At 24.2% G+C, this 25,862-nt stretch overlaps 1 protein-coding gene across 1 annotated transcript; it reads left to right on the top strand.

The window, feature by feature from the left end:
- The first annotated feature begins 16,698 nt into the window (after positions 1-16,698).
- LOC130944705 (phosphate transporter PHO1 homolog 1-like) lies at positions 16,699-25,474 on the top strand. The gene is made up of 14 exons (XM_057873176.1): positions 16,699-17,487; positions 17,818-18,121; positions 18,598-19,024; positions 19,202-19,250; positions 19,343-19,414; positions 19,874-20,003; positions 21,000-21,123; positions 21,522-21,771; positions 22,501-22,605; positions 22,702-22,746; positions 22,833-22,985; positions 23,270-23,548; positions 24,556-24,692; positions 25,158-25,474. Exons 1-14 carry the CDS (start codon positions 17,134-17,136, stop codon positions 25,246-25,248), a joined length of 2,520 nt encoding a protein of 839 aa, XP_057729159.1. The 5' UTR covers positions 16,699-17,133; the 3' UTR covers positions 25,249-25,474.
- The last annotated feature ends 388 nt before the right edge of the window (positions 25,475-25,862 follow it).

Below are 25,862 nucleotides of genomic sequence, written 5' to 3'. Positions count from 1 at the left end.
GATGTGGACTTAAAAAGTAGAAACAACAGCTAGTTATTATTATTTAAGTGATTAATTGTTTCAATAATTTCTTTTAGATTCTCTCTACTTTGTTCTGGTACAAAGTACTCAATTATAATCAAGAAATATGGCAAAAAAAAAAAAAAAGTTGAATAATCATATGAAAAATATTCACTTCAAAACTATAAAAGCTAGACAATGCATGTGAGCTTTTTTCCTCTTAAAATTATATATATTATATATTTTTTAGATGAAGCAAGTATTTTTTTAATATTGAAGTATATATATATTGTTCTCTTAAAATTGATTTTTCCATATATAGGACTTAAATGAAAGACTATTTACTAATGGATTAATCAGAGAGATAATTACCTGGACCTTTTAATATTATTGGTTGAAATTATTAGAAATGAAAAACCTTATTATTTTATGGTTTTTTTTTTATGTGAATAAAATAACTACAAAAATAACTAATGAATTAATTTCCTGGATCCAACATGATTTACGCATATGTTTGTTTTTATTTAGATTAAATTACAGTGAGGCACAACAATTTACCAATATATATACATATAAATCCCATCGGAAAAGAACAACTTAATATTTTTAAAATCACTTTAAACCACCGCAAAAATATAATTAATTAATCTCATCACCTCTTAAAGCTAAAATTTGTCCATAAATCGCAAAATTATACTGCGATCTATGATTTATAAACTAAAAAATTACAATTAATTGATCAGCTCACTCATCCGTTTAAACAATTATTAAGGGTTCGAATTCTGCCTTGTACATACAACAATCTATTAGCCAGCGATAAACTCTTAAATAGAGCTCAAATCTGCAATTAGGACTGGCAATGGAAAGGGTTGAGTAGGGTTTGGATTCTATCCTAATCCTACCTGTGGATTGAAAATTTAATTAAAACTCTACCATATTTTCTCCGCGGGTTGAGAATCTCTCGACCTTAACCCTACCCGCACCGTAAAGTTCTAAACTCTACCAGTCTACCCTACCCTATCTGCAAAAATATCATTTTTTTAAAAGTAAATATAAAATTCAATCATTCCAAATTTCATATATATTAATAAAATAAAAAATAAAAAACTAAATTTAAATTAAAATTAAAAACAACAAAATCTTGAAGAAATCCAACATAAAATTACAAACATACATATTATTATAAATATACAAATACTCTAAATTACTAAATTAACTAACTAATTTAGTGGTTGCTCACTTATTGCAAGTTATTATATAAGGGAGGTTATAAATTTAACTTTCACCTTCTTTACTATATACCTAATTTTTATAATATATTATATATGGGATGTGGGTATGATAGGATACGAATTTAGGATATACTCTATCCTACCCTACCCACAAGCATACCAAAAAAAAATTTATGAACACCAAAAAATTATAAAAATCTAAATAATATATGTAGTATTATTTAATTATCTTTGTTAGAGTTTAATTTTAATAACTAAATTATTTGGATTTATTTTAATAAATTCCTAGCAAAGCTATGGCTTTTTTTATTTATTAAAAGGACTAGAGAAAATATAACATCATGAAGTCCGAATAATAAAAATAGGATTCCGTTAAGTAGATATTAAAAAATTTGAACAATGTAAATAATGGACTGATTTTTTAGCCTACTGAAGATTAAAAAAATCACCCCAAATCAAGTTAAAATTTTTTTTTGTAATTCTACCATTCAAAATTTTAACTATCTCCCCCTTTTAACTCTAATTACACTTGTTTCTGATCCAAATCCCTCACCAATGTCGCCATCTTTCGTCTTCACCAATTGGCGAGTATTGTATTAAGAATAAACATCCTATTTTAACATTTCATTTACATTCAAAACAAACATCTCATTTATATAAAGAACCCATTTACTTTAAGAATAAACTTATTTGCATGAAAATTAAAAAACATCCACATGTGTTATATAAAACTTCTACTGCATATCTTCTCACTGCGCCTGCAGCATGTTGTTGTGAGATTCATGACGAAGATGGCGGAAGAAGAAGCGAGAACCGCCATAAAATCTTACAGTCGATGTCGTAGGAGGCGAGAACGGAATGAAAATTCTACATGACTTTGAACAATATGTTGGCGTCGAGGTAATTGTCGTTGTTATCAACAGTGGTATTGAGCTGTAATAGTAAATGTGGGGTTACGGAGGGTGCACGGTTGGCACGCAGATAGACAGCACAAAAAATGACACACTAAGCGATCGGATGTTCGCGGAAATACTTGAGCGGCGTCGGCGAGCGAATGGGGGCATCGACTGGAGGCTAGACAGCGTTGACTGGAGGTTGGCGGTATCATATCGGAGAGAGAGAAAAGTGAAGCGGTACCAGGGGTGCCTCTACAGGCCGAAAATAACAAATAGAGGAGGGAGATTAAATTTAAATTGGGTGTGGTAATCTTTATTTATTAAATTTTAAAATTTTAAATTAAAAATTATTAATTAATAATTTTAATTTTTTTACTCTGTTGTTCATATTGTTTATTCGTTTCATTATTTATCTATATTTTTTCATAAAAATAATAGTCGAATTATAATAGACGAATCAATTTTTATAACATACAGAAAATAATATACAGCAAAAAATAAATAAATAAATAAACACATGCACAGGATCATATTTTTGTGTATATTTTATTTAATTTTATGACAAAGAAATAATAAATTTCATAATATATATAAATATAAGCACGGATAACTTAAAGTTCATATATTCATGATCACATGTGGTGCCACTCTTATATATCAAGTGAGATTTGCTTCTACTTTTTGGGAACCAAATGGAATTCAAAATGATTTTAGTTTTGGTTGATAGAGACTTTTGCTTCATACAAATACATAATACACATTTGTTTGTTTCTTAGCTTCCTACCTTATAATAATAAAGTTTCATATATGAAAAGATCATAAAGTATTAAAGTGGGGCAACTTGTTCATTTTCACCACAATATATATATTTTCATCAAAAGTTATTCATAGAGTGATGATGAATATATATATTTCTAAAAAAATATTTTTTTTAGCCTTATTATATATATATATATATATATATATATATATATATTTTTGAAAAAAATACATTTGATTTGGCCTTTTTATTTGGACTGGCTTTAATTGCACCTTGTTGCTTTATTACATAAGAGATATTTAATTATCACTTTTTCTAATTATTTTTTATTTTTATTTTTTACCTCCTTGTGCTTTGAATAATTTATGGTTTCAAAATATTATATATATATATATATATATATATATATATATATATATATATATATATATATATATATATATATTCTACCTTTACAAATTATTATATAAATAGAATAATTTTATGACATAATATCAAAATTTTAAATAGTATTGATGAAAATAAAGTAAATAAAAAATAAAAAAATTCAAGTATATATATATATATATATATATATATATAAATATATAAATGGTTGAGCCTCAAAATCTTAATTACAAGTTCATAATTCAACATGGCAAAAATTAAATCGTATCAAAACATGAATAATGAACATTAGTATTATTAAAAGTCAATCCCACAATTTGTGCAACATATGAAAAATATACATATACCACTTTATAAAACTCAAATAAACATTATTATTATTATTAGCTCAAAATCATTAGCACTATATGTTTTAATATTTTTATTGGTTGAGGAATCAACATGCCAGAGTATACAAGATATATCACCAAATTATTAAAGTGCTTGAAAGCAGAATCTAGATTTGCGGCTTATTGTGTTTGTGTGCATAATAAATGATGATCAAATTTACATATTTATCTTTTCATTAATCAAATTATTTGATAACATGGAAATAATAATTATTGCGACATAGCATGTTGATATACATCTTTTTCAACAAGGATAAGATAAATGGCGCCCGATTTGTGGGTTTTGGATATGTTGAACCTTTTAAAATTTAGGTTTAATTATTTTATTAGTCTCTATAATTTTATTAAATTTTTATATTATTTTTTAATTTTATAATTAGATTATTTTTAGTATAAAAAATATTAGAATTAATTGAATATATATATATATATATATATATATATATATATATATATTCGCAAATTGAAGATACATATTCACAATTAAAAATTTAATTAAATTTTTGTTTATATATTTTTTGAGAGAAATATTTTATTAATTTTAATATTTTTGATATAAAAAAGATTTAATTGTAAAATTAAAAGTAGTCTAGAGACTCAATTAAAAAAATATATAAAGATCTAATTAAAAATTTGATAAAATTATGAAGACCAACAAAATAATTAAACTTAAAATTTATAAGATAAAATTGTTTTTCTTTATTTTTTAGATAGTTGGATGAATATATAAATGTATAAGACAAAATTGTTTTTCTTTATTTCTTTATGGCTATTAATTTAGTAGTGATAAAATAATATAATTTTTTGTTTGTTTTTTAATTAGAAGTTAGTAAAAAATAATTCTTGTTGGAAAAGAAAACAAAATATATATAAATGAAAATGTTCATTACTATTAGGAGTGAAAACAAATCAAATTTCACTCTTAATAGACTATTTTTCAAGTATCAAATCTAGTTTGTTAGTAAAGTCTATAGTCTAGTCTATAGTTTATTAAAATTAAATTTTTGATATTTAAAAAAAATAAAACTATTCTTAATTAAAAAAATATATGCGACATAACAAATTTAATGTCTATAAATATCTAAATTTTTATAGTATTTAAAATATAAAATATTTATAATAAAATAAAAATAATAATATTTTTAATTATGAAAAATTATTTGTATATTTATTTATGTCTTAACAAGTCTAAATAAACTTAACAATTTAATAAGGTGGCGAATGAAGTAATAATAGAGAAAAAAAAAACCTTCAATATACTAATGAAAAATTTTTAAGTATACTTGTATATTAATGTTTTAGTAAATTTTAACTGTTAATTTTGATTATATATTATATATATTTTTTATAATTAAGATTAACGATTAAAAATTATTAAAATATCAATATATTAATACACTTCAAATTTTTCCTTTACTAAAATGTGATAGAATTGGATTTCAATTTTATTGGTTTTTTTCATTTTCTTTCTTAGGCTTGATTCCGAGTAACCGACATTCAAATTTAAGTTTGGATTATTTATTTATTTATTTATTTTTGTGTGTGGTGAATCAGACACATCGAGAACATTTATTCTTATTTTTAATATTTTAGCAGAAACAAAAAAGAGTTTAAATAATTGAAGGTTTCATTTTATTTTTAAAATAGAATCCCATCACTAGAAAAAGTAATATAAATATGTTTAAGTGATGGAACCCAACAAGTGCCAAATTGTGTAGAAGCTATTTTTATTCGTTATACCCCTAAAAAGGATAAAAGAAACCAAAAACTAATTTTAATGCATGCCATGTGTAAATATATATGTACGATAAAATTCTTATCCAAATGCAAAGTCATGCATGAAAGTCTACAAGATCTTATTTTTTGACTTTATTTATTAAGTAACCATCACTTCTAAAATTTAATTGATCTAACATTTCTAGTATATAATCCATTATATTTTTGTTATGGGGTTAGAGCAGTTTTCATATATAATGATTTAATTATATATATATTTTTAGATAATTATTTAATAATTAATATAAAAATAATTATTTTTTAATATAATATTATATAATTAAATACAGATATAAAACTATTTACATTGATATTGTACCGAAATTAAATTTTTATATACGACTTTAATTTTTTTAAAAAGAAATACAGTCTTATCTAATTAATTAAATATTAATCTCACTCATAGTTATAATTTTTTAATTTAGTAATAAGTGATTGATGTAACATATATCTTACTTATATTGCATATGATACACCTGGCATCCATTTTTGTTCCTAATTTTCATAGTATATTTGTACTTATGAAAAGAGATAAAGGAAAATAATAGAATAAACCAAAGAAATCCAAAATGCTATGGATGCCCTAAGAGTCATAAAAATTCTCAAAATCTTTAAAAGATGATTTTGATTCTTTCAAAGATAAAAAAAATGACATTATATATATTATTCTTGCATAATCTCATCACTACTACATGCATGTGACAGATACAATATGTCTTCCTCTTTTTTTAAATTTTATTTTATGTCTCTTCTATATTTTACAATTCTTTTCCTCAGTACATGGAACAGGATTTATACTATCCAAGCTAAGATGCTATACTATTGTTCGAATATGATAACTATTATTTTAGGTGGCTACTTGTTAATTTTCCCTTTTTATCTTGTCTCTTTTTTTTGGAATGTGTGATTTTTTACAATAAATTAAGAAAAAATATACAAAAACATCATATATATATATATATATTGGAATAGATAACTACCTCTCAGCCTTAGAATTTAAACTAAAGAAACATTTTAAGTCTATGAAAAAACCACTACCATGTATGTCAAAGAAATAATTTACCATCATTATTCACTACATAAAAAAACGGCAGAGACGATTTTTTAATGACGGTTTCAAAAAACTGCCGTCAAATAATATCACCAATTCATCATATATATGGTTATAAAACAAATAACGTCGAATAAAGTGACAGTGAGTGAAGTGTTACAAAATAAAAAATTATCGGAATAAAGTGTGATGCTTTTAGTAGCTTCTTTTAAATTCGTCGCGCTAATTGCTGCCAGATTTTATTTAACGGCTATTTTTAAAAATGCTGCTAAATGTTCGACGTTATCTGTCAATTTTTTTTGTAGTGACTTAAATAAAAAATTGCACATCGAGAGATAAAAGTATAAAAAAGAATCTTATAAGACTTTGGACTTTTTTACCATAATAGTTAATTTTTTGTGGTGATAATTCTTCTAAGTCTTATAACTCATTATATGAACGTTCATATACTTGAAATGCGTATGTATTTTTTATAACTAAATTATAAATTAGTATCCAAAATAATGTAGCTTAGCATTATTTATGTCAATTAAGATACTAAAAGTAGTAGTAATAATAATAATTGCACTATATATGGGTTGGATGCAAACCCTAATAATATAAAAAGGTCCCTAGTTATTTGTACATTATTTAATTTCTATCATCTATCTAAAATGATTGATGTGTCAATACTAAGATCAAAAAATAAATAAGAGTTAAGAGTTAAGCCAATTTCGCTAGCTATATATATTCCTAGCTAGTTGTTTATCACTTTTAGTAAATATGCTACAAGCCAAGAAAATCCACTTTTGGTTTCTCTAATCTATCTGTCAGTAAATTAATTAAACTTTGGAACTTTTTGCACAAATTTTATATATTTTCTATACCTCATGTGAATACAAGACATAAATGAATTATGAGTTGAAATATTTGCCTAAGCTAGAATTAAGCTTTACTTTCTAATTCAATAAGATTATTACTAACTTTAAATAAAGTATAAAACAAATGCACTTTGGTTATATGAAAATGATTTCTTGTCCATTGTTTTTATATCGGTTATATTTTAATATACTAATTATATAAATTTGTTTTTAGGTGAAACCTTTAATAAATATTAAATATTACCTTATATAAATTTTGTATTATTGGGAATTAAATATATTCTCATATTAATCTATTTTTTTACCAGCTACTTGATAAGTTTAAATATAATATCTTATTATAAAATTTCTTGTATTACTTATTTTTAATAATATAAATGCCACTTAATAAAATTATTGTGACAAATATATATCATTCCTTTTGACATTACATGTCAATATCACCCTATCAATTAGGTACAATTCCTTCAAGAATAATTCAATGGTTTTAGAAGAATCAGAACCACCTACTCATTAATCACACTGAGAGAAGAAAGTGTTATATATATAATTATTAATACATTAAAATAATGAAAAATAAAGGATAAATGAAAGCATATACTCCTAAGTCTGTTCCTAAGAGAAATAATTGTTTACTGGAAATGAGTATATGCCTGACTAATGGATTACGTTAATGCACATATATGCAAGGTGTGGATAGAATCATACTACTATTTATTAAAGTGGGATATTCTTATTTCATACTTAATTTTCCAGCAGTGATTTTTTTTATTGGTGTGTATAATAATAATAATAATAATAATAATAATAATAATAATAATAATAATAATAATAATAATAATAATCAAAAACTTTTTTATGCTGTGAATCAATTAGATATTATAAGTTTTTAACTATACATATCATTTTAAAATTAATTTTTAAAAGTTAAATATTTTCTATATATAGCACAATAATATAAAATCATATATATATGAATAATGTTTAATTATTATATATATGACTATTGAATAACAATAATAATACATAATCTGATCTGTATATTATCTAATCCTAATTGGAATATAATAATCAATAATATCTCTCTCTCAAACAAAAAAAAAAAAGAAAAAGAAATAGTTATAGTTAGGTTTATAGAGAAAAATAGTGTCTATTATCTAGAACATAAAGAATGGTATCATATTCCAGATTTGTTTCCAGAATTGATCCCAATGCATGTGTGATGCGTAGTATTGGCCTCGGAAGCATAAAAATGTGATTGTTAATTGAATATGTTTTAGTTCACCTTTTCTTGAATTTTCTTAAACCAAACTCACTAAAGGTGATTATGAGAATCTATATATAATTAATAATATAATTAATAAGTAAAAAATTAAAATCTAGGATTGACATATGTTTGTCTTTTTTATTAATTATACTACCAGCTTAGTATAGTGAAGTGCTTATATTTGTACTAATATTATTATATTTAATTAATTATATTTTATACTTCGATCTTAGGGTTTAATAAGATTGTGCTAATGCGTGTGACGCGTATATGATGCGTAATAATATATGCTAATAAGATTAAGTGATTATGTCATGAGTTAAATTATTTCAATACTTAATTATCAATGAAAATAATTATTGCGTAGTGTTAGATATGATTCATTATTCAATATGAGCTATAACTTAGTTTGATCCGTTACTCAGAATGAGAATAATTTGATTTTTATTGTACATAAAATAATAACTCGTCTTTATTTGCTTTAGTTCTGAATTTATAATCAATAAGTTTAATCATTATTGTTACTATAAAAAGGAGCAAAGATAAAGATTAAGAGCTAGTAACTAATCAGTAATAACTAATCAAACAGTCTAAGTCAGAATGCAAGTGTAACTAATCAAACTATCATTTACTTAATTCTGTTTCTAATAAATATTTACAATTTTTATCTTTGTTCTCTTTTATAATTTCTAACTTAATAACTAAACGGTCATGATATTAATGCCATATATAATCCAATCTTTATATAATTTATTATCTATTTTTTTTTAAAAAAAATAGGAAGACTCAAACTCTAGATGAGTATAAAAAAATTATACCATTTGAGTTATAACTCGTTGACGAGTCATTATCTATCTCTCAAAATTAAAGTAATTAAGTTTTTAATTCTGAATTATTCAATTATTCTAATATATTTTTTATATTTCGAAGCTAATTAAGTACCTTTATAGGTACTTATCCAATTTGTTAAAGATATAATCATTAGTGTTATTTTCTCTTATCAACTTAAATTTTTGGATAAGTGATTTCATAACATGGTATCAAAACAAAAAAATATAGATATCTATAGATATCTACTTTTGAATTGATTTTAAAAAAAAAAGATAAAAATAATATAACATAATGAACAATAATAAAATAAATTATTTTAATATAATCTAACACAATTTAACATAATTTAACTTGCACACTAAAAATTTATAACATATTCATTATAAAAAAATAACAATTTAAAATGGTGGTTGAAAATGAGATTTGTGTCACTGTGTATAAAAGTACAGAAGAAGGATTGGAGATAAGAAAGTAGGATTTCTAAATCCTAACAATTTGATTAATGTTTATATATAAATTAAGAGTAGTTTATTTATTCACGAGAACAGATTTCAATTTTTGTAAAAATTTTGTGAATTTATATTTAGCTTTGTTACAGATACTCGTTTGGACAGATTTTTTAACTATCTATATAGATTAGAATGTATGAAAAAAAAAAAAGAAAAGAAAATAGAATGTTAAAAAGAAAAAAAGAACAAAATAGGAAAGAGTTAACATAAAAATATTTATGTACATAACATTTGTAATGATGATAAATATTCTAGGATAAATTAATATTTTGGTCTTCAATGTTTGTATCAAATTTAATTTGATTTTTAATATTTTAAACGTTTTATTTTTGTCCTAAAAAATTTTAAATATGTTTAATATTATCCTATATAACGTTAAATATGACATGGATAATTAACCGAATGAGTAACATCGTCGTTAACAATATTATTAGTCAAGTTATATCTTCGTTCATGTGTTACAAAAACATAATTAAAAATTTTTTGTAACAATTCTTTTTCTTGATTTCCTTTTTGTAGAAACTCCAAATTTTAGCAATCAATCATCAACGCTCGAAATAAAATTAAAGAAAAAAATTTTATATCGATAATCATCTGATCAATGTATGTTACTTATATGTTGAAATCAAACATTATTGATTCTTTAATATGTTAATTGTTGATGCCAAATTTAATGGTGTGTGGAACAATATTAAACCGTTTAAACTTTTTTAATATTAAAATAGAATGTTTAAAATTTGCTGAGACTGAAATAATATATTTTAAATATTAAAAATTAAATTAAAATTTAACCTAAATATTATCGAGCAAAATAATACTTTATCTAATATTCAAATATAATTCAAACTTAAATTCAAGTAACTTCCAATTCAAAAAGCACAATCAACTTTATAAGAATATTACATACCTAAAGAAATCCCCACATTTTAAAAGTATTATCTATTCATTAATTTCCAAAATATATGTTAGAGACTAGAGTGTTTAATTTGAGCATATATATATATATATATATATATATATATATATATATATATATATATATATATATATATATAATATGTAGTTGTAACTGTGTTGCGAGACATATAGTATCTGACTTAATTCCCACTGAATTTTGGTAGAAATAAAACCTGAAGAAGAAAAAGATGAAATCTTTTAGAGGAAATAATAATGGGCCAAACTATGTTGAAACAAATAAAGGTCAAGATATGATAGATAGGGCATGTGGGGTCGTGTGTGTGAAAAAACGTAGTAGAATATAAATAAGCATTTAAGTGAGTGTGTGAATAATGATATGAAGATTGAAATAATAAGAAAGAAATAGAGGACACCATGGCCTGCTAGGGCGCACCAAATATTCATTATGCTTTCCTACTCACACTTCATTTTCATGCTTTCTAATTGGCTCCATTATATACCTAATATAAAGCCACATATTTCCTCTCTAACCTTTATTTTTTTTGTTTTTCTATCCAATTTTTTTTAATTAAAAATGAGACTCGAATCCACAATTTCTAAATGAATATGAAAAGACTATACTATTTGAATTATAGCTCGTTTGGCATTTTTTTATCTACTTTATTTAGAGTTATTTGTTATGATGAAATTATTTTATCTAAAATTTTATATTGTAAATTATAGAAGTTCTGAAAATATATAATAATATTATTTTTTTAAAATTTAAGTAAATAGAATAATATACATAGATAATTATATGTTTGTTACTGTCTCAAGATATAATAAAGACATATATATCCAGAAATACAAATATATATGTAATTTATTTGGTTGTTAAAATACTAATTATAAAATATAAACACATTTGTCATTAAAAATCAATATTTGTCCTAATAAAGAGGGAATTTTTTATAATAAAGGTAATGAAAATAAAAATTAGAATATTAAAAAGTTTGAAAGAAAAAAATTGTTATACAAATCTATGTTTTATGTCTAATATATATTACTGTGGTATTTCTCTACGAAGATCATAAATAATAAGAAATTTTAGACTTTTTTTTATTAAAAAATATAGTAAAATTTATTATATATTACTAATTATATAACTACTAAAATGTGTCACATGTTACTTTTACATTCTAACTAAAATTAAATATTTTCTTCTAAAATCAAAGAGTTCTCCCATCTTTTCTTTTTTTTCTTTTATCTTTCTTATATATCATTATCAATGACTAATTATAAATTTGACAAACAAAATATGCAACATAATATTTTCTAATTGCATTTAAATTAAATTAAAATATTAAAATTAAAATTAAAATATTCTATATTATATATTACTAACTAATTTAATAACGAAAATATGTCAAATAACACTCCCTTATTAAATGAGAGAAAATATTTTTTTTAAATTAATAAACCCTCTTTTTAAGTTGTCTTATCTACTCTCTCTTTTTCTATATTTCTTTCTACTCTTTCTACTCTTTCTACTCTATGTATAATTTATAATTTATATTTTATATTAATAATTTGACAAATCAAGATGTATCACCGAATATTTTTTATTATAATTAAAATAAAATTTTTCTTTCTGAAATGAGCAAACTCTCTCTCATTCTTCTTTATCTTTCTCTCTCTTTTCGTTCATTCTCTATTTTTCTCTATCTTTATGTTTTACAAAAAAATTAATAAAATAATATAATTCAAATAAAAATTATTTTTATTATATGCATATTTTTTATTTAGTTTTAAATTTTTATCGCATATTTTTTTATTATATATTTTCACTTATCTTCCTTCAAATATTTATTATATATAATTTGGAGAAAATATAATATTGTGATTAAAAGTTGGAATAAGATTCAATTATTTAAAAAAATATTTTTGAGTTAATTTTATAATTATTAATATAATTTTTTTATGCTAATATTTAATTATATTTTTATATACAGAGAGAAAAAAATATTACTTTTAAATAGCAATCATAAAAATTAATTATTTTTATTTATGCAACAGACTTAATATCTAATCAAATATAAAAGTATACATGTTAAATTCTTTTAAATTTTAGACAATAATTGTTAAAAGTAATTATTAGTAAAAATTAAACTCTTTTATATGAAAATAATAACTAAAAATTATATTATTTAATTTTTTTATCTACGAAAATTATGATCTTCTTAATTGATGGAGACTTTTGTCTCCTATAATTTTTTTATAAAAATAATTTAATTCTGTAAAATTTTTTGTACTATAATTTATAATATCATAAAAAAATTAATATAATTTAAAAATATTTTTATTTTCATAATATTATTATAGGTAAAAATACTAATAATAAATATTTTGATGTCAAATTTGACACTAGTCATAAAATACTCTAATTCGATGACAACAATTTGAATTAAAATTGGTTAAAAATTTAAATATGAGTCACATCAAATAGTTAATTGCATAGTTTAAAGCAGTTACAAAAATAATTTATAAGATAACAAAACATTAGCCTAAAACTAGATTCTAATCCTATCTACAAGCCTATATATATCGAAATAATATCGTTATCGTTATATTATCATTCTAGCTAGTAGTGTAATTATTAAACTAATATGTATAAGCTTCCATTCATATATATCAACGAGATATTGGCCTTGCCATACATGTATATAGATGCCAATCAATATTTTGGGGATTAAGATATGGTGCAATTAATTATATAAAAAAAGTTACTTAGAATCATGTCATAATAATTTAAGTTGTTTATTAGTTAATAATTGATTGACAAGTGTACTTGTTAAATGTTAAGTTGGATTTGTTTTATATAGCAGCTTTTTTAATTACTACATTAATCTCTCTTTATGAGCCACCATATAAATTTAATATGATAAACTATTCTGTTAATTATTTAATTTTACAAAAATATATAATTAATTTTTACCTTTTAAAAGTTTTTAATTGGTTTTTATACTAATTTTAATTGATAATTAAATCCATTTTAATAGTAAGTATATTACAAAAAAAAAGTTTCATCCATCTCACCTCACTAACGAGTGAATATACTTTAGCATATTCCATTAAGTTAAATAATTATATATATGTTACAGCGATTATCATTATATGTTAATTACAATAATTATATACATTACTTTAGTAATAATAAAAAATATTATTAAAATTAAATTAATATTTTAAATATCTAAAAAATAAAAGATATTTTGAAAATGTAAAATATATGACTTTAATTTTGATAATATTAAAAAGTATTGTCAAAATTATAAAATTATATAATGATTTATTACAATTAATAATTCAGCATTTATCATAATTAATTATGCATACTTATAAAGAAATTAAATTAAATTAAATTAAATTATAAAGTGTTGAGACGTAAAATCATGTTCTAAACATGTTGGTGCAGTAATAACTTTTAAGATTTCCAATTTTAGAGAAGACAGTTCTTCTCTGTGTGAATCAGATTACCTATGATATGCTTGGAGACACACCAATAATCTTTAGTACTGTTGAAAAAACCATATATATAAATATATAATGCTGTGAAACTTTTTTATATAATGTATAGCCAATAAAATTTCAAAATTAATTAAAAAAATTAAATTAATATAGACAAATATCCATTGTAATAAATATATAAAAAAAATTGATCAGTTATAATGGATATTAAAGAACCATGTCTAAGAAGAAATGGCGAAACATGACACACTTTGTGAGTGTATCATTATGTGTTTGTGTCTGAAAGAGCAGAAGATAGATTTTGAAATGATCATTTTTTATTTATTATTATTATTTTTTTATATGCTATGTCTCAATCCCATCAAATCATATAATTTTCACAAGTTGGCAATGGAGTAGTGGGATTTGAACTAAGGAATAGAACATGGAATACTGCCACTATATTGTTATATTAATATATGCTACTAGTTTAATTAATATACACACCATTATTATTATTATTATTATTATTATTATTATTATTATTATTATTATTATTATTATTATTATTATTATTATTATTATTATTCTACATGCAAGAATTAATTCTATATATATGAAATCGTATCAAAGTTGGTTGGGGTAGGGAGCCTAATGTGCTTTCCTTCTCATGCATAAATATTCTACCAAATTAAACTTGAAACTTTTGTCTAATATAACCCTATTATGTATCAACATACTTTAATTATGTAAGTATAAAAAAAAAGTTTCAAAATAAAAAAATCAAATATATTATATGCAGAAATTTAATTATAAATGATGAAAGAGTATTTGGTTTGAGTGTTATAAATAACAATTTTTTTTATATACCTAATAAAAAATCACTATAAAAATATCGAATTTTATTGATAGTTAAGACATCGATAATTAAACCGTCAATAAATATACATTGATAAAAGTTCTATTAATAAATTTCGACTAATTTTACCGACGTTCCAATGTCGTCGGTAAAATTAGTTATTAATACCGACGCTTTATTGGATGCAATAATAATTTTAAAATAATGAATACATTTATACAAATGATGTTGCAACTTTGCAATTTCCACTAATGTAATAATTAATTATTAATTATTGTCATAAAAAAGGGGGAATGGGATGTTCAAGATTTGTTGTTACAAAGATACAAATTTGTCTTGTCAAAACTTTCCAATAAGAAATCGTTAATCATTAACTGAAACACAAAAAATATTAATTAAACTTATAAAATGAATACTTATGATACTTTTATTATGTACGTCTGCAATGGGGCTCTACTTTAAATTTGCAAAAAAGTTGTATGTTTATTAATTTATTTTTTAAAAAAGAGTTGCTTGATTGATGAAGAAAGTGGCTCTTGTCAAAGTAATTGAAAGCTTTTTTTAGTTGGAGAAATATTTGGTGTATTTATTTCGTATATCAAACAAACACATACTCTTTTTCTAATATAAATAATGACTAAAAATAGAAAATAAATAAATACTATATGTTCTAAAAACATCTAAAATTACTTATTTTATGTATAATAATGCTTAAAAATTATATAAAGAAAAATAAATTAATCATAAATATTCTTAAAATACATGTTAAATATACCTTAAAAACATAAAAATATTTCTCTTGTAATAATAATAATAATAATAATAATAATAATAATAATAATAATAATAATAATAATAATAATAATAAGTTTTAATTATTACTCTGTTGGTCCTTATAGTTTCGCGAAATTTTTAATTAGATCCCTATACTTTTTTCTTTTTAATTGAGTCCTTGCACCAATTTTTTTTTAAATTGGGTCCCTACACTTTTTTGTATTTAGGTCCCTATACCAATTCTTTTTTTTTAGTTAAGTCCCTATAAAATTAAGCCAATTACTACTAAAAAGGACTTAATTGAAAAAAAAAATTTAGTGCAGGGACTCAATTAAAAAGAAAAAAAGTATAGGAACCTAGTTGAAAATTTCACGAAACTATAGGGACCAACAGAGTAATTAATAATAATAATAATAATAATAATAATAATAATAATAATAATAAATCAAATAAATACAAATAACACATCACTTTTTAGTTAATAGTTATCATCAGTTAGTGGAAATCAGGTTGGGCTAATTAGAATTCATATTTGTGAGGGTAGCAAAGAGTTAAGCCAATAAACTTTTTCATCACTTTGCTTAAATGAGCAAATTCTTGACTAAACTTATAGGACACTATCAAATGTACAATCTATATAATAAAATACCATTGATTGATCTCTTTCATTAATACCCATCTTTTATTTAGCTCAAAATGTTTAATGTGAAATTATTATTATTAGTCTCAATTAATAACACTTTAATCCAATCTTCTCCTACATGACAAAGAACATGGCCACACCACACACACCCCTTTACCCTAACATGCATTTTGAATAGTACATTTTTTTTTGTCCCCACTTCCAAAATCCACCTTTAAATTCCACACCCATTTGCAAAATCTTCCTCCACAAGAACATGTTGGATTGTTGGCCGTGAAGTGATCATAATCCGGCAGCCGGGTTCGATCACTTTCCTGCGGAAAAGACAAACCGCCACTAATTAAGTAGTAGTAGTAGTAGTAGTAGTAGGCTTTATATATGTAGTGGAGAAAAGCATAGGATCTAAGTATATTATAGAATGTGCTTCAAAAGCATAAGTTCTAGCATATCAATCAGATTCATATTCCTTGTCCAACATCTTCATCACAATATATAATGTCATCTTGGAGTTCCATTGATTACTCACCAAGAAGCAACAACAACAACAACAATACACATACCAATCCTTATTGTTGTTCCTTTGAGTTCATAGAAGAAGAACAACAACAAAGAAGAAGAGAAGAGAAGATGGTGAAATTCTCTAAGCAATTTGAAGGCCAACTCATACCTGAATGGAAAGAAGCCTTTGTTGATTATTGGCAACTCAAGAAGGAACTCAAAAGAATCAACCTTCTTAATAACACTACCAATACCAATAACAATTCACCACCTAAGAACATGTCCTTCTTTTCGTCACTAAGAAATTTCTCTTTGTTTTCCCATCAACATAGAGAGCATGGACCAATTCAAGTAAATATCATGAGTTCTTTTTGTTTTTCTCACTCAGCATATAACAAAATTTATCGCATTTTTTATCCATGCAGCCGACCCTATTTAGTGGGATACAATTTTTGTGTATTTGTTTTTTACCTACATGTAGTCGATCCCACTTAGTAGGATATGACTGCTACTGTTATTATCGTTGTTGTCGTCATGTGTATTTATTTTTTTAACTTGATCTATGATAGGGCATTATGGCACTATCTAATCCGTAAAGCCGACCCACCAAATGGGATAAGATTTTGTTGTTATTTTTGTTTTTAATTAATATTTAATTATTTATTATTATTTTCTTAATAGGTTCATAAGAAACTTGCTTCATCAACTTGTAAAGGGGACATGTATGAGACAGAGTTGCTAGAACAATTTGCTGACACTGATGCTACCAAAGAGTTCTTTGCATGCCTTGATCAACAACTCAACAAGGTTAACAAGTTTTATAGGACAAAGGAGAAAGAGTTTCTTGAAAGAGGAGACTCATTGAAGAAGCAAATGGATATACTTGTTGAGCTCAAATTTGCATTCATGGAGAAGCAACAAGGTAGATGCAACTCTTCACAAGAATCCAAGGAGGACCAATCTATCTCTTGCACATTCTCTAGTGGTATGCTATCATCTTTGTTTTATTTAATATTTCTTATTTAAATAATTAGACAATAATGCTAGTGAAAATTAGGATTAGTTGCATGATAATCTCTTATTTTATTTCTCTTGTTATAATATTAACTTTTTAAAAGTTTAGATAATGCATAATCCATTTATCTCTTAGTGGAATTTAATATATTTTATTTAAAATAATAGAAGTAACAAATATCGAATTTTAGACTATTTAATCAAAAGTTTAATATGATCGATAAAAGACAACCGAATAATTTTTGTTAAAAAAAAAAGGTTATCATACTTTATACATGAATGTTACTTTTATATTATTCATGCATTATAACTAGAATTATAATCTATATTATATGTTCACTTCTGTGTTTTCACATTATTGTGGAAAATAAACTAGATGCATTAGTAAGGATAACTAAAGATTATAAACTATGTGTATCTAAAGAATACTCTGTTTTTTGGAAACAGAGGAAGACTCTGTTAGGAGCAGAGAACAACATGAAGAAATGCAAGACAATTGCAACAATGAGGACATGGAAAAAAATGAGGTTTCATTTCCAGATTCTCCTCAATCAAATGAAGCAGCTGAAAAACCGTCGCGGATGAAAGGAGGAGGAGGAGAAGATACGCCTTCCGGCCGCCTCGGAAGCTTCCGAGGGAAGAATGTAAGGATTAACATTCCTCTAACAACGCCGGCTCGGACCTTCTCGGCGATCAGTTACCTTGTCAAGGAAGATTTGTTAAACCAATCTTCAAGAAAATGTAGCCAAGAAGGTGGTGCTAATAATAATAATAAGCTTCATCTTAACAAAACAAAGTTGCACCATGCTGAAAAGATGATCAAAAGAGGCTTCATTGAACTCCATAAGGGATTAGGTTATCTCAAAGTTTATAGGTAAAATATCAATTTTCTCAAGTTATTTAGACTATAATGTAAACATTGTTACATTAAACTTTTTAAATTTGCGACGATTTTCTATAAAAAAGAAAGATATATTTACATACTGGACTGTATTGTATCTAATATTCGTGTAAATTTTCTTACCATTTTTTTTACTATATTAATTTTCAGGAACTTGAACATGCTTGCATTTATGAAGATCTTGAAAAAATTTGACAAGGTAAAGTAGCTTAGAGGCTCCAAATATTAATTAAAATTTGTAGTTAAAAAAAAAATCTTAATTTTGTTTATATTTTTTCCTCTAAATTTCAGGTTACTGAGAAGCAAATTCTTCCAATATATCTCAAAGTTGTTGAAAGCTCATATTTCAACAGTTCAGACAAGGTAATAACTAAAAACACCAGCCACAAATTCAAAATTGAAAACAAAAATATCCAACTTTGATGAAAATATATGAAATCATTTTAAGAACACATTGGCCACCTAGTTATCTTTGCATACCAGAAAAGAAAAAAAGTGTTAAAAGAGACAATCTAAAGTGGCCAATAATCCTCATAATTCATGTCTGCACCCACAACATGGACTCACAGTCATAATAAAATAAATTAATAACAGTGAAAATTATAAATATAATAAATATTTTTTATTAAGGGTAAAAATAGGAGAAAATATGTAAATATACATATACTTATGAATAAATTCCATATTTTAGTGGAAGAACATGTCCCAAATAGCTTATACTTGGATCTGTTTTAGGAAAGATTCTACATTAATTAAAAATTGATTAATATAATATGAAAAATAATGTTATATTATTTTGATTTCACTTTTACAATGAGACAGGTTGTGAAATTCATGGATGAAGTTGAGGAACTATTTGTTAAAAACTTTGCCAAAGATGATAGGAGAAAAGCCATGAAATACCTTAGACCAAGTCAGAGAAAAGAATCTCATGCTGTAACTTTCTTCATTGGTAAGCAACTTTTCAGGCCAACAATTATTTTCTTCTTTTTTTTTTTTCACTTTACCTATTTTATTTTCAATCATTTCCGTAAAAAGGGCCTTTAAGATTTTTATATTAAAAAAATAAATTTTTAATTTGATTTGTGATCATATCTATCTAAAGAGAACACAACATGGACACTTTTAAGCCACTAAGTTATCATAAGAATAAAAAAACAACTGGGTAATCAAGTTGGGTTGGTCTAGTACTTAGTTCATTAGTCTGTTTAAATAAGTGTCGGAGGATTCGAATCTCGCCATATGCATGTAGCAATCTATTGGTCAGCAGCAAACTATTAAATGGAGTTCCGATTTGCGACGAATTAGTTATTGACCTGTCGAGTTGAGAGATACTGCTAGAAAAGAAAAGAAAAAAAAAACAATTGGGTTCAATATTTTTTTAGGTGGAAGCAAAGTACATTGTCCCATTAGTACTCTTTATTATGTATCATGTTCCAACAAAATCATATAATGAACCTTAAAGGGCAATCACAAACCAATAAGAGATGCATCACTAGGGTTTTATTGGCTTGTTTCTACATATTTGTTTCACCCTTTAATTTGTTGCTGTTATAATGTTTACTTAAACCTTTACATGTTGTGTTTCCTTATATGTCTACACAAGATGATTCATATAGGAAAGTCAATCCCAACCCTAAATAGTAATAAAAAAACCATTTTTTTAAAGGAAGATTTTTAAAAAAATTGTTAAAATTGAAGTCCAAATGGATTTCTATGTAAAAATTTATAAAAAAATTTTAAAAATTCGATAAAAAAATTACAAAAATATCAGAATATCTCATTATCTGACGTCTTAACTTAGAAGTTCGATTTTAAATTTTATTTTAGACATAAAAACATTTCGTGGCCCCGTTTAACCAGACGACTTGTGGAGAAAAAGTTAAAAAATATTTCGAATTTTTATAATTCAACTATAAAATAACTTGAATATTTCAAATGAACTCAGGACTATTCACTGGATGCTTTGTGGCACTATTTGCTGGATATGTGATTATGGCTCATGTTTCTGGACTTTACAAAGTTGGACAACAAAATTCAGTTTATATGGAAACTGTTTACCCTGTCCTGAGGTAAGTTATTTACTTTTTTACCCTCACATTCTATTATATTAGGGTAAATTATTGTAATTTTACTTAATTTCCAATTAAATCCTTATAATTTTACAGTATAAATTATAGGGACTAGATAGCAAAATTTTGAAATTAGAGGGTTTTTTGAAAAAAAATTGTTGGTTGAATTATTGTTATTATTGAAAAAAAAACTGTTTACTCTGTTCTTACTTCTTAGGTAAGTTAATTACTTTTTTACCCTCGTATTATATTTATATTAGAATAAATTATCTATATTTTTATTTAATTTTTAATTAAATTCTTATACTTAACGGTATAGGGACTTGATAGCAAAAATTTGAAACTAGAGGGTGTTTATTGAAAAAAAATTATTGGTTGAATTATTGTTATTTCTGCAGCATGTTCAGCCTCATGTTTCTGCATTTCTTCCTTTATGGATGCAACATTTTTGCATGGAGAAAGACTCGTATAAACTATGGCTTCATCTTCGAGCTGGCGCCGACGAAGGAGCTGAAATACAGAGATGTCTTCTTGATCTGTTCAATGGCCATGGCTTCTGTGGTTGGTGTCATGTTCCTTCATTTGACTCTCCTCACTAAAGGCTATTCTTATTCCCAAGTTCAAGCCATTCCTGGCCTTCTTTTTCTGGTATATTTTTTATTTTTGAATAATTTCCTAAATTATCATTTAATGATTTTTTATTAGATAAATTAATCTCTTTTTTTTATAATATTAGATAAATTAGTTCTTAATTTTTCTAAAATATAATATGACTCGGAATTAAATTGTATAAAAATTTTAAAACAAGGGAGAACTAATTTTTTTATTTATGTTTTAGGAACTCATTTTTTTTAATATTATAAAAGGTTTAATGATTCTGTTGGTTTTTATATTTTTATCATATATTTTTTTTAATTGAGTTCCTACACTATTTTTATCCTTTGTAATTAGATTTTTTTTAATGTAAAAAAATATTAGAATTAACTGAATATTTCTCCACAAATTGAAAATATCCATAATTAAAAACTTAATTAGATCTTTGATCACATATTTTTTGGGTAAAATATTCTATTAATATTAATATTCTTGACATAAAAATGACCTAATTACAAAATTAAAACAGTATAGAAGTTCAATTGAAAAAAAAAATAGAAAGACCTAGTTGTAAATTTGGTGAACCAATAAAATATATAATTAAATCATCATAATAAAATTAGAGATTAATTTGTCAATTTTTTTGTTAGAGATTAATTTATTTTATTAAAAATATTAGAGACTAATTTAGGGTATTTTTCTTTATTTTATTTTTTTTCTCATTTTTCTTGTGTTTAAAACTTATATATTAGGCATAAGCTAAAGTTTTAATTTGATGTGCAGGCCTTCTTACTAATACTTGTGTGCCCCTTCAACATTATATACCGGTCAAGCCGTTACCGTTTCCTTTGTGTCATAAGGAACATAATTTTGTCACCCCTTTACAAGGTACTGAATAGAAATATTTAAAACTCTAGGGATTTAATTAAAATTTTATATACTAATTAAGAACCTTAATCTTACTGGATTCTCTCTTCTTCTTAGGTTGTCATGTTGGACTTTTTTATGGCTGATCAACTTTGCAGTCAGGTATATATAGTTTTTTCTTAATGCCCAAAAAAGAAGAATGTGAGATTTTAAGAATTATTTATATGATGATTAAATTTTATATGTAGGTGCCAATGCTAAGGAATCTTGAGTATGTAGCATGTTACTATATAACTGGGAGCTACAAAACACAAGACTATGGTTATTGCATGAGAACAACTCACTACAGAGATCTTGCTTATGCAGTTTCATTTCTACCCTATTATTGGAGAGCAATGCAAGTAAGTAAACCGAAAGGTGGAAACTCAGGTGCAGTCAACTTCATGTGAAGTTGATAATTGAGAGACGTTAGATGAAAATTTAGTCAAATCATTTAACGGCTTTCAATTATCAACTTCATGTGAAATTAACTGCACCTGAGTTTTCACCAAACTGAAAATATATTTGATGCAAATCGAAAATTTTTAGAATAAAATTTATGGAAATTAAAAACTTATTTAAGTTTTTTTTTTAACTGTGATGACTTAAAATGTAAGTAACTGATTTGATTTTAACCGGTTTTCAGTGTGCGAGACGATGGTTCGACGAAGGCGACACCGGACACCTTCTAAACCTAGGAAAGTATGTTTCAGCAATGTTGGCAGCAGGCACCAAGGTTGCATATGAGAAAGATGGGAGCGTTGGATGGCTATGTCTTGTTGTGATCATGTCAAGTGCAGCAACTATGTACCAATTGTATTGGGACTTTGTTAAGGATTGGGGTTTGCTTCAAGTCAATTCTAAGAACCCTTGGCTAAGGAATGAATTAATGCTTTCAAGGAAATCCATTTACTACATATCCATGGTAATAATTACACATCACATCCTTCTTAATTTTTTATTTAAATTCAAGAAAAAAAATAATAAATAAGTCCTTAATTTTTATCTCAAAAATAAATAAATTTTTGATTAATTAAAAATATAAAAACGTTTTTTATTTTCTAAAAAGTGAGATATTTAAGTCTTTTTAAAGGATATATTTGTCTTTAAATATTTTAGATAAAAAAATTTAAATGTCTCACATTTTAAAAAATAAAAAATATTTTTATATTTTCAGTTAGTTAAAAATTTATGTGTTTTTAAATTAAAAAGTTAAGAACTCATTTATTTTTTTTCTTTAAATTTAATAACCTAAAAGCTAATACGTATTCAGTCGATACAAAAATTCACTTAATTGTGAAAATAGTCATAGAGGCACAATTTTTCTATTTGAAACATAGAAAATTCATATATTTTCTATAAATTCGCAAATAAAAATATCCGTCTCTATTTTTATTTCGTTGTGTCTCTATATTTCTATTTCAGAAATAGAATTCGACATAATCTTAAAAATTTTATTATATAAGATTTTTTGTCAATTTAATTTTTAACCACTCAACTTTTAATTAATTTTCACCATTTTGTTAAAATGTCATGTTAACAATTATATCTGTAGGTCTAAATTAATCTATAAATATAATTTTAAAAACAAATAATTAATACTAAAATTTTAACAACTAAATTGAGGTGTGTTTGGAACAAAAACTAAACCTTTAATTTATTAGTATATATAATGTGGATATGGCAGCTATGCAATATGAAGTCCAAAAAATATGTCTTAGGAAAATGCTACAAAGTGGGGAATAAAATATATTCTCCAACTAAATTCTGATAAGGCCATCATTATTATACAACTTGAAAGATAGATTCCTAATCTAATTCGAAGAGGCTAATTAAGTTCACATCAAAGAATATAATTTGCTAATGTTTAACAAAAGAAATCATAATATGAAATGACATGTTCTTACCATGGAAAATTGTTTGTTTGTGCAGGGATTAAATTTTACTCTGAGGCTTGCATGGTTGCAAACAGTTCTTCATTCAAGCTTTGAACATGTTGATTACAGAGTAACAAGCATATTTTTAGCAGCACTTGAAGTTATTAGAAGAGGAATGTGGAATTTCTACAGGTAAATTGGTTAATATTTGTTTCAATTTTTATTAAAAAAAATGAAATTAAATTTTGGATTTAATAAGTCTTTTATCCGTATAAAATAATAATTTTTTTTAATTCCTATGAAATTTTTCTTTTCGTTTTTGTCCAGTAAAATTTTAAAGGTCTTTATTTTAATTTTTGCTATTAATTTTCTCAGCATTTAATCTGACATGTCATAATTTAACGGAACAAACTAATGATATAAAATTTTAGAGGAATTAAAAAAAAAGAACATGTATTTTAGAGGTATTTAAGCTTAAATATTTTGTATAATTAATTTTTTTTAAATACCTGATTATTTTTGAAAACTTATGCAAGTATATGAAGTCTGCTTTTTTTTTTTTAAGAAAAAGAAAAAGAACTTGTTAACTAAGGCATATATTATGTGACAGATACCTTTGAACTGATTTAATAAATATATTTTTTTATTGATTTTCAGATTGGAGAATGAGCATCTAAATAATGCTGGCAAGTTTAGAGCAGTGAAAATAATACCACTTCCTTTTCATGAAGTGGATGAGGAAGACTAGTACTACTAATAATGCATGCCAATTGGCATATTTTGGATTGATGTATTATTATTGTAGGGTTATGCTAGCATAAGAGAAATAATTAATAATAATTTTCAGTGGTGCATATTAGTTATCCTCATTCAAGTTGATGTATGATTTGATCAACTTGATCAGAATTTTTTTTTTTAATGTGGATTGTAGGGACATCATCATCATCATCATCAATTGTATACACAATTTTTCATTAACAAGAAATAGAAATTAAATGAAAAGAAAAAGGTGCAATTGCAATGCTATTTTAGTACTTGTCTTATCATTTCTATTTTGTTTATTTAAATTTACACATTTTTTGATGAAAAAATTGACCTTTAACGATAAAGAAATAATTTAATAAATAAACTATATTTATGAATAATATTGTAGATCAATAGTACTGTGTACATATATAAGTATAATACCAAATATTTTATACATCAATAGTCCATATATGTATCCAATGACCATGATCAATGAATCTAAAGACCATGATTCCTAATCTATGGATGAAATTATTCTTTATTATTTAGTGGTTTCTCAATGTATCCCCAACTTGAAAAGATAAAAATTAATTCGTTGCAGATTAAAATTTCATT

The sequence above is a fragment of the Arachis stenosperma genome, chromosome 1 (assembly GCF_014773155.1).
Source record: "Arachis stenosperma cultivar V10309 chromosome 1, arast.V10309.gnm1.PFL2, whole genome shotgun sequence".
NCBI lineage: Eukaryota > Viridiplantae > Streptophyta > Magnoliopsida > Fabales > Fabaceae > Arachis > Arachis stenosperma.
This window is presented reverse-complemented; position numbering and strand designations above follow the sequence as displayed.

What these genes read in the sequence shown, in the direction of transcription:
- LOC130944705 (XM_057873176.1), top strand. Translation starts at nt 17,134, where the DNA reads ATGTCATCTTGGAGTTCCATTGATTACTCACCAAGAAGCAACAACAAC. An exon ending in GAGAGCATGGACCAATTCAA is followed by an intron (nt 17,488 to 17,817) that starts GTAAATATCATG and finishes TTTTCTTAATAG; the next exon opens with GTTCATAAGAAACTTGCTTC. An exon ending in GGTTATCTCAAAGTTTATAG is followed by an intron (nt 19,025 to 19,201) that starts GTAAAATATCAA and finishes ATTAATTTTCAG; the next exon opens with GAACTTGAACATGCTTGCAT.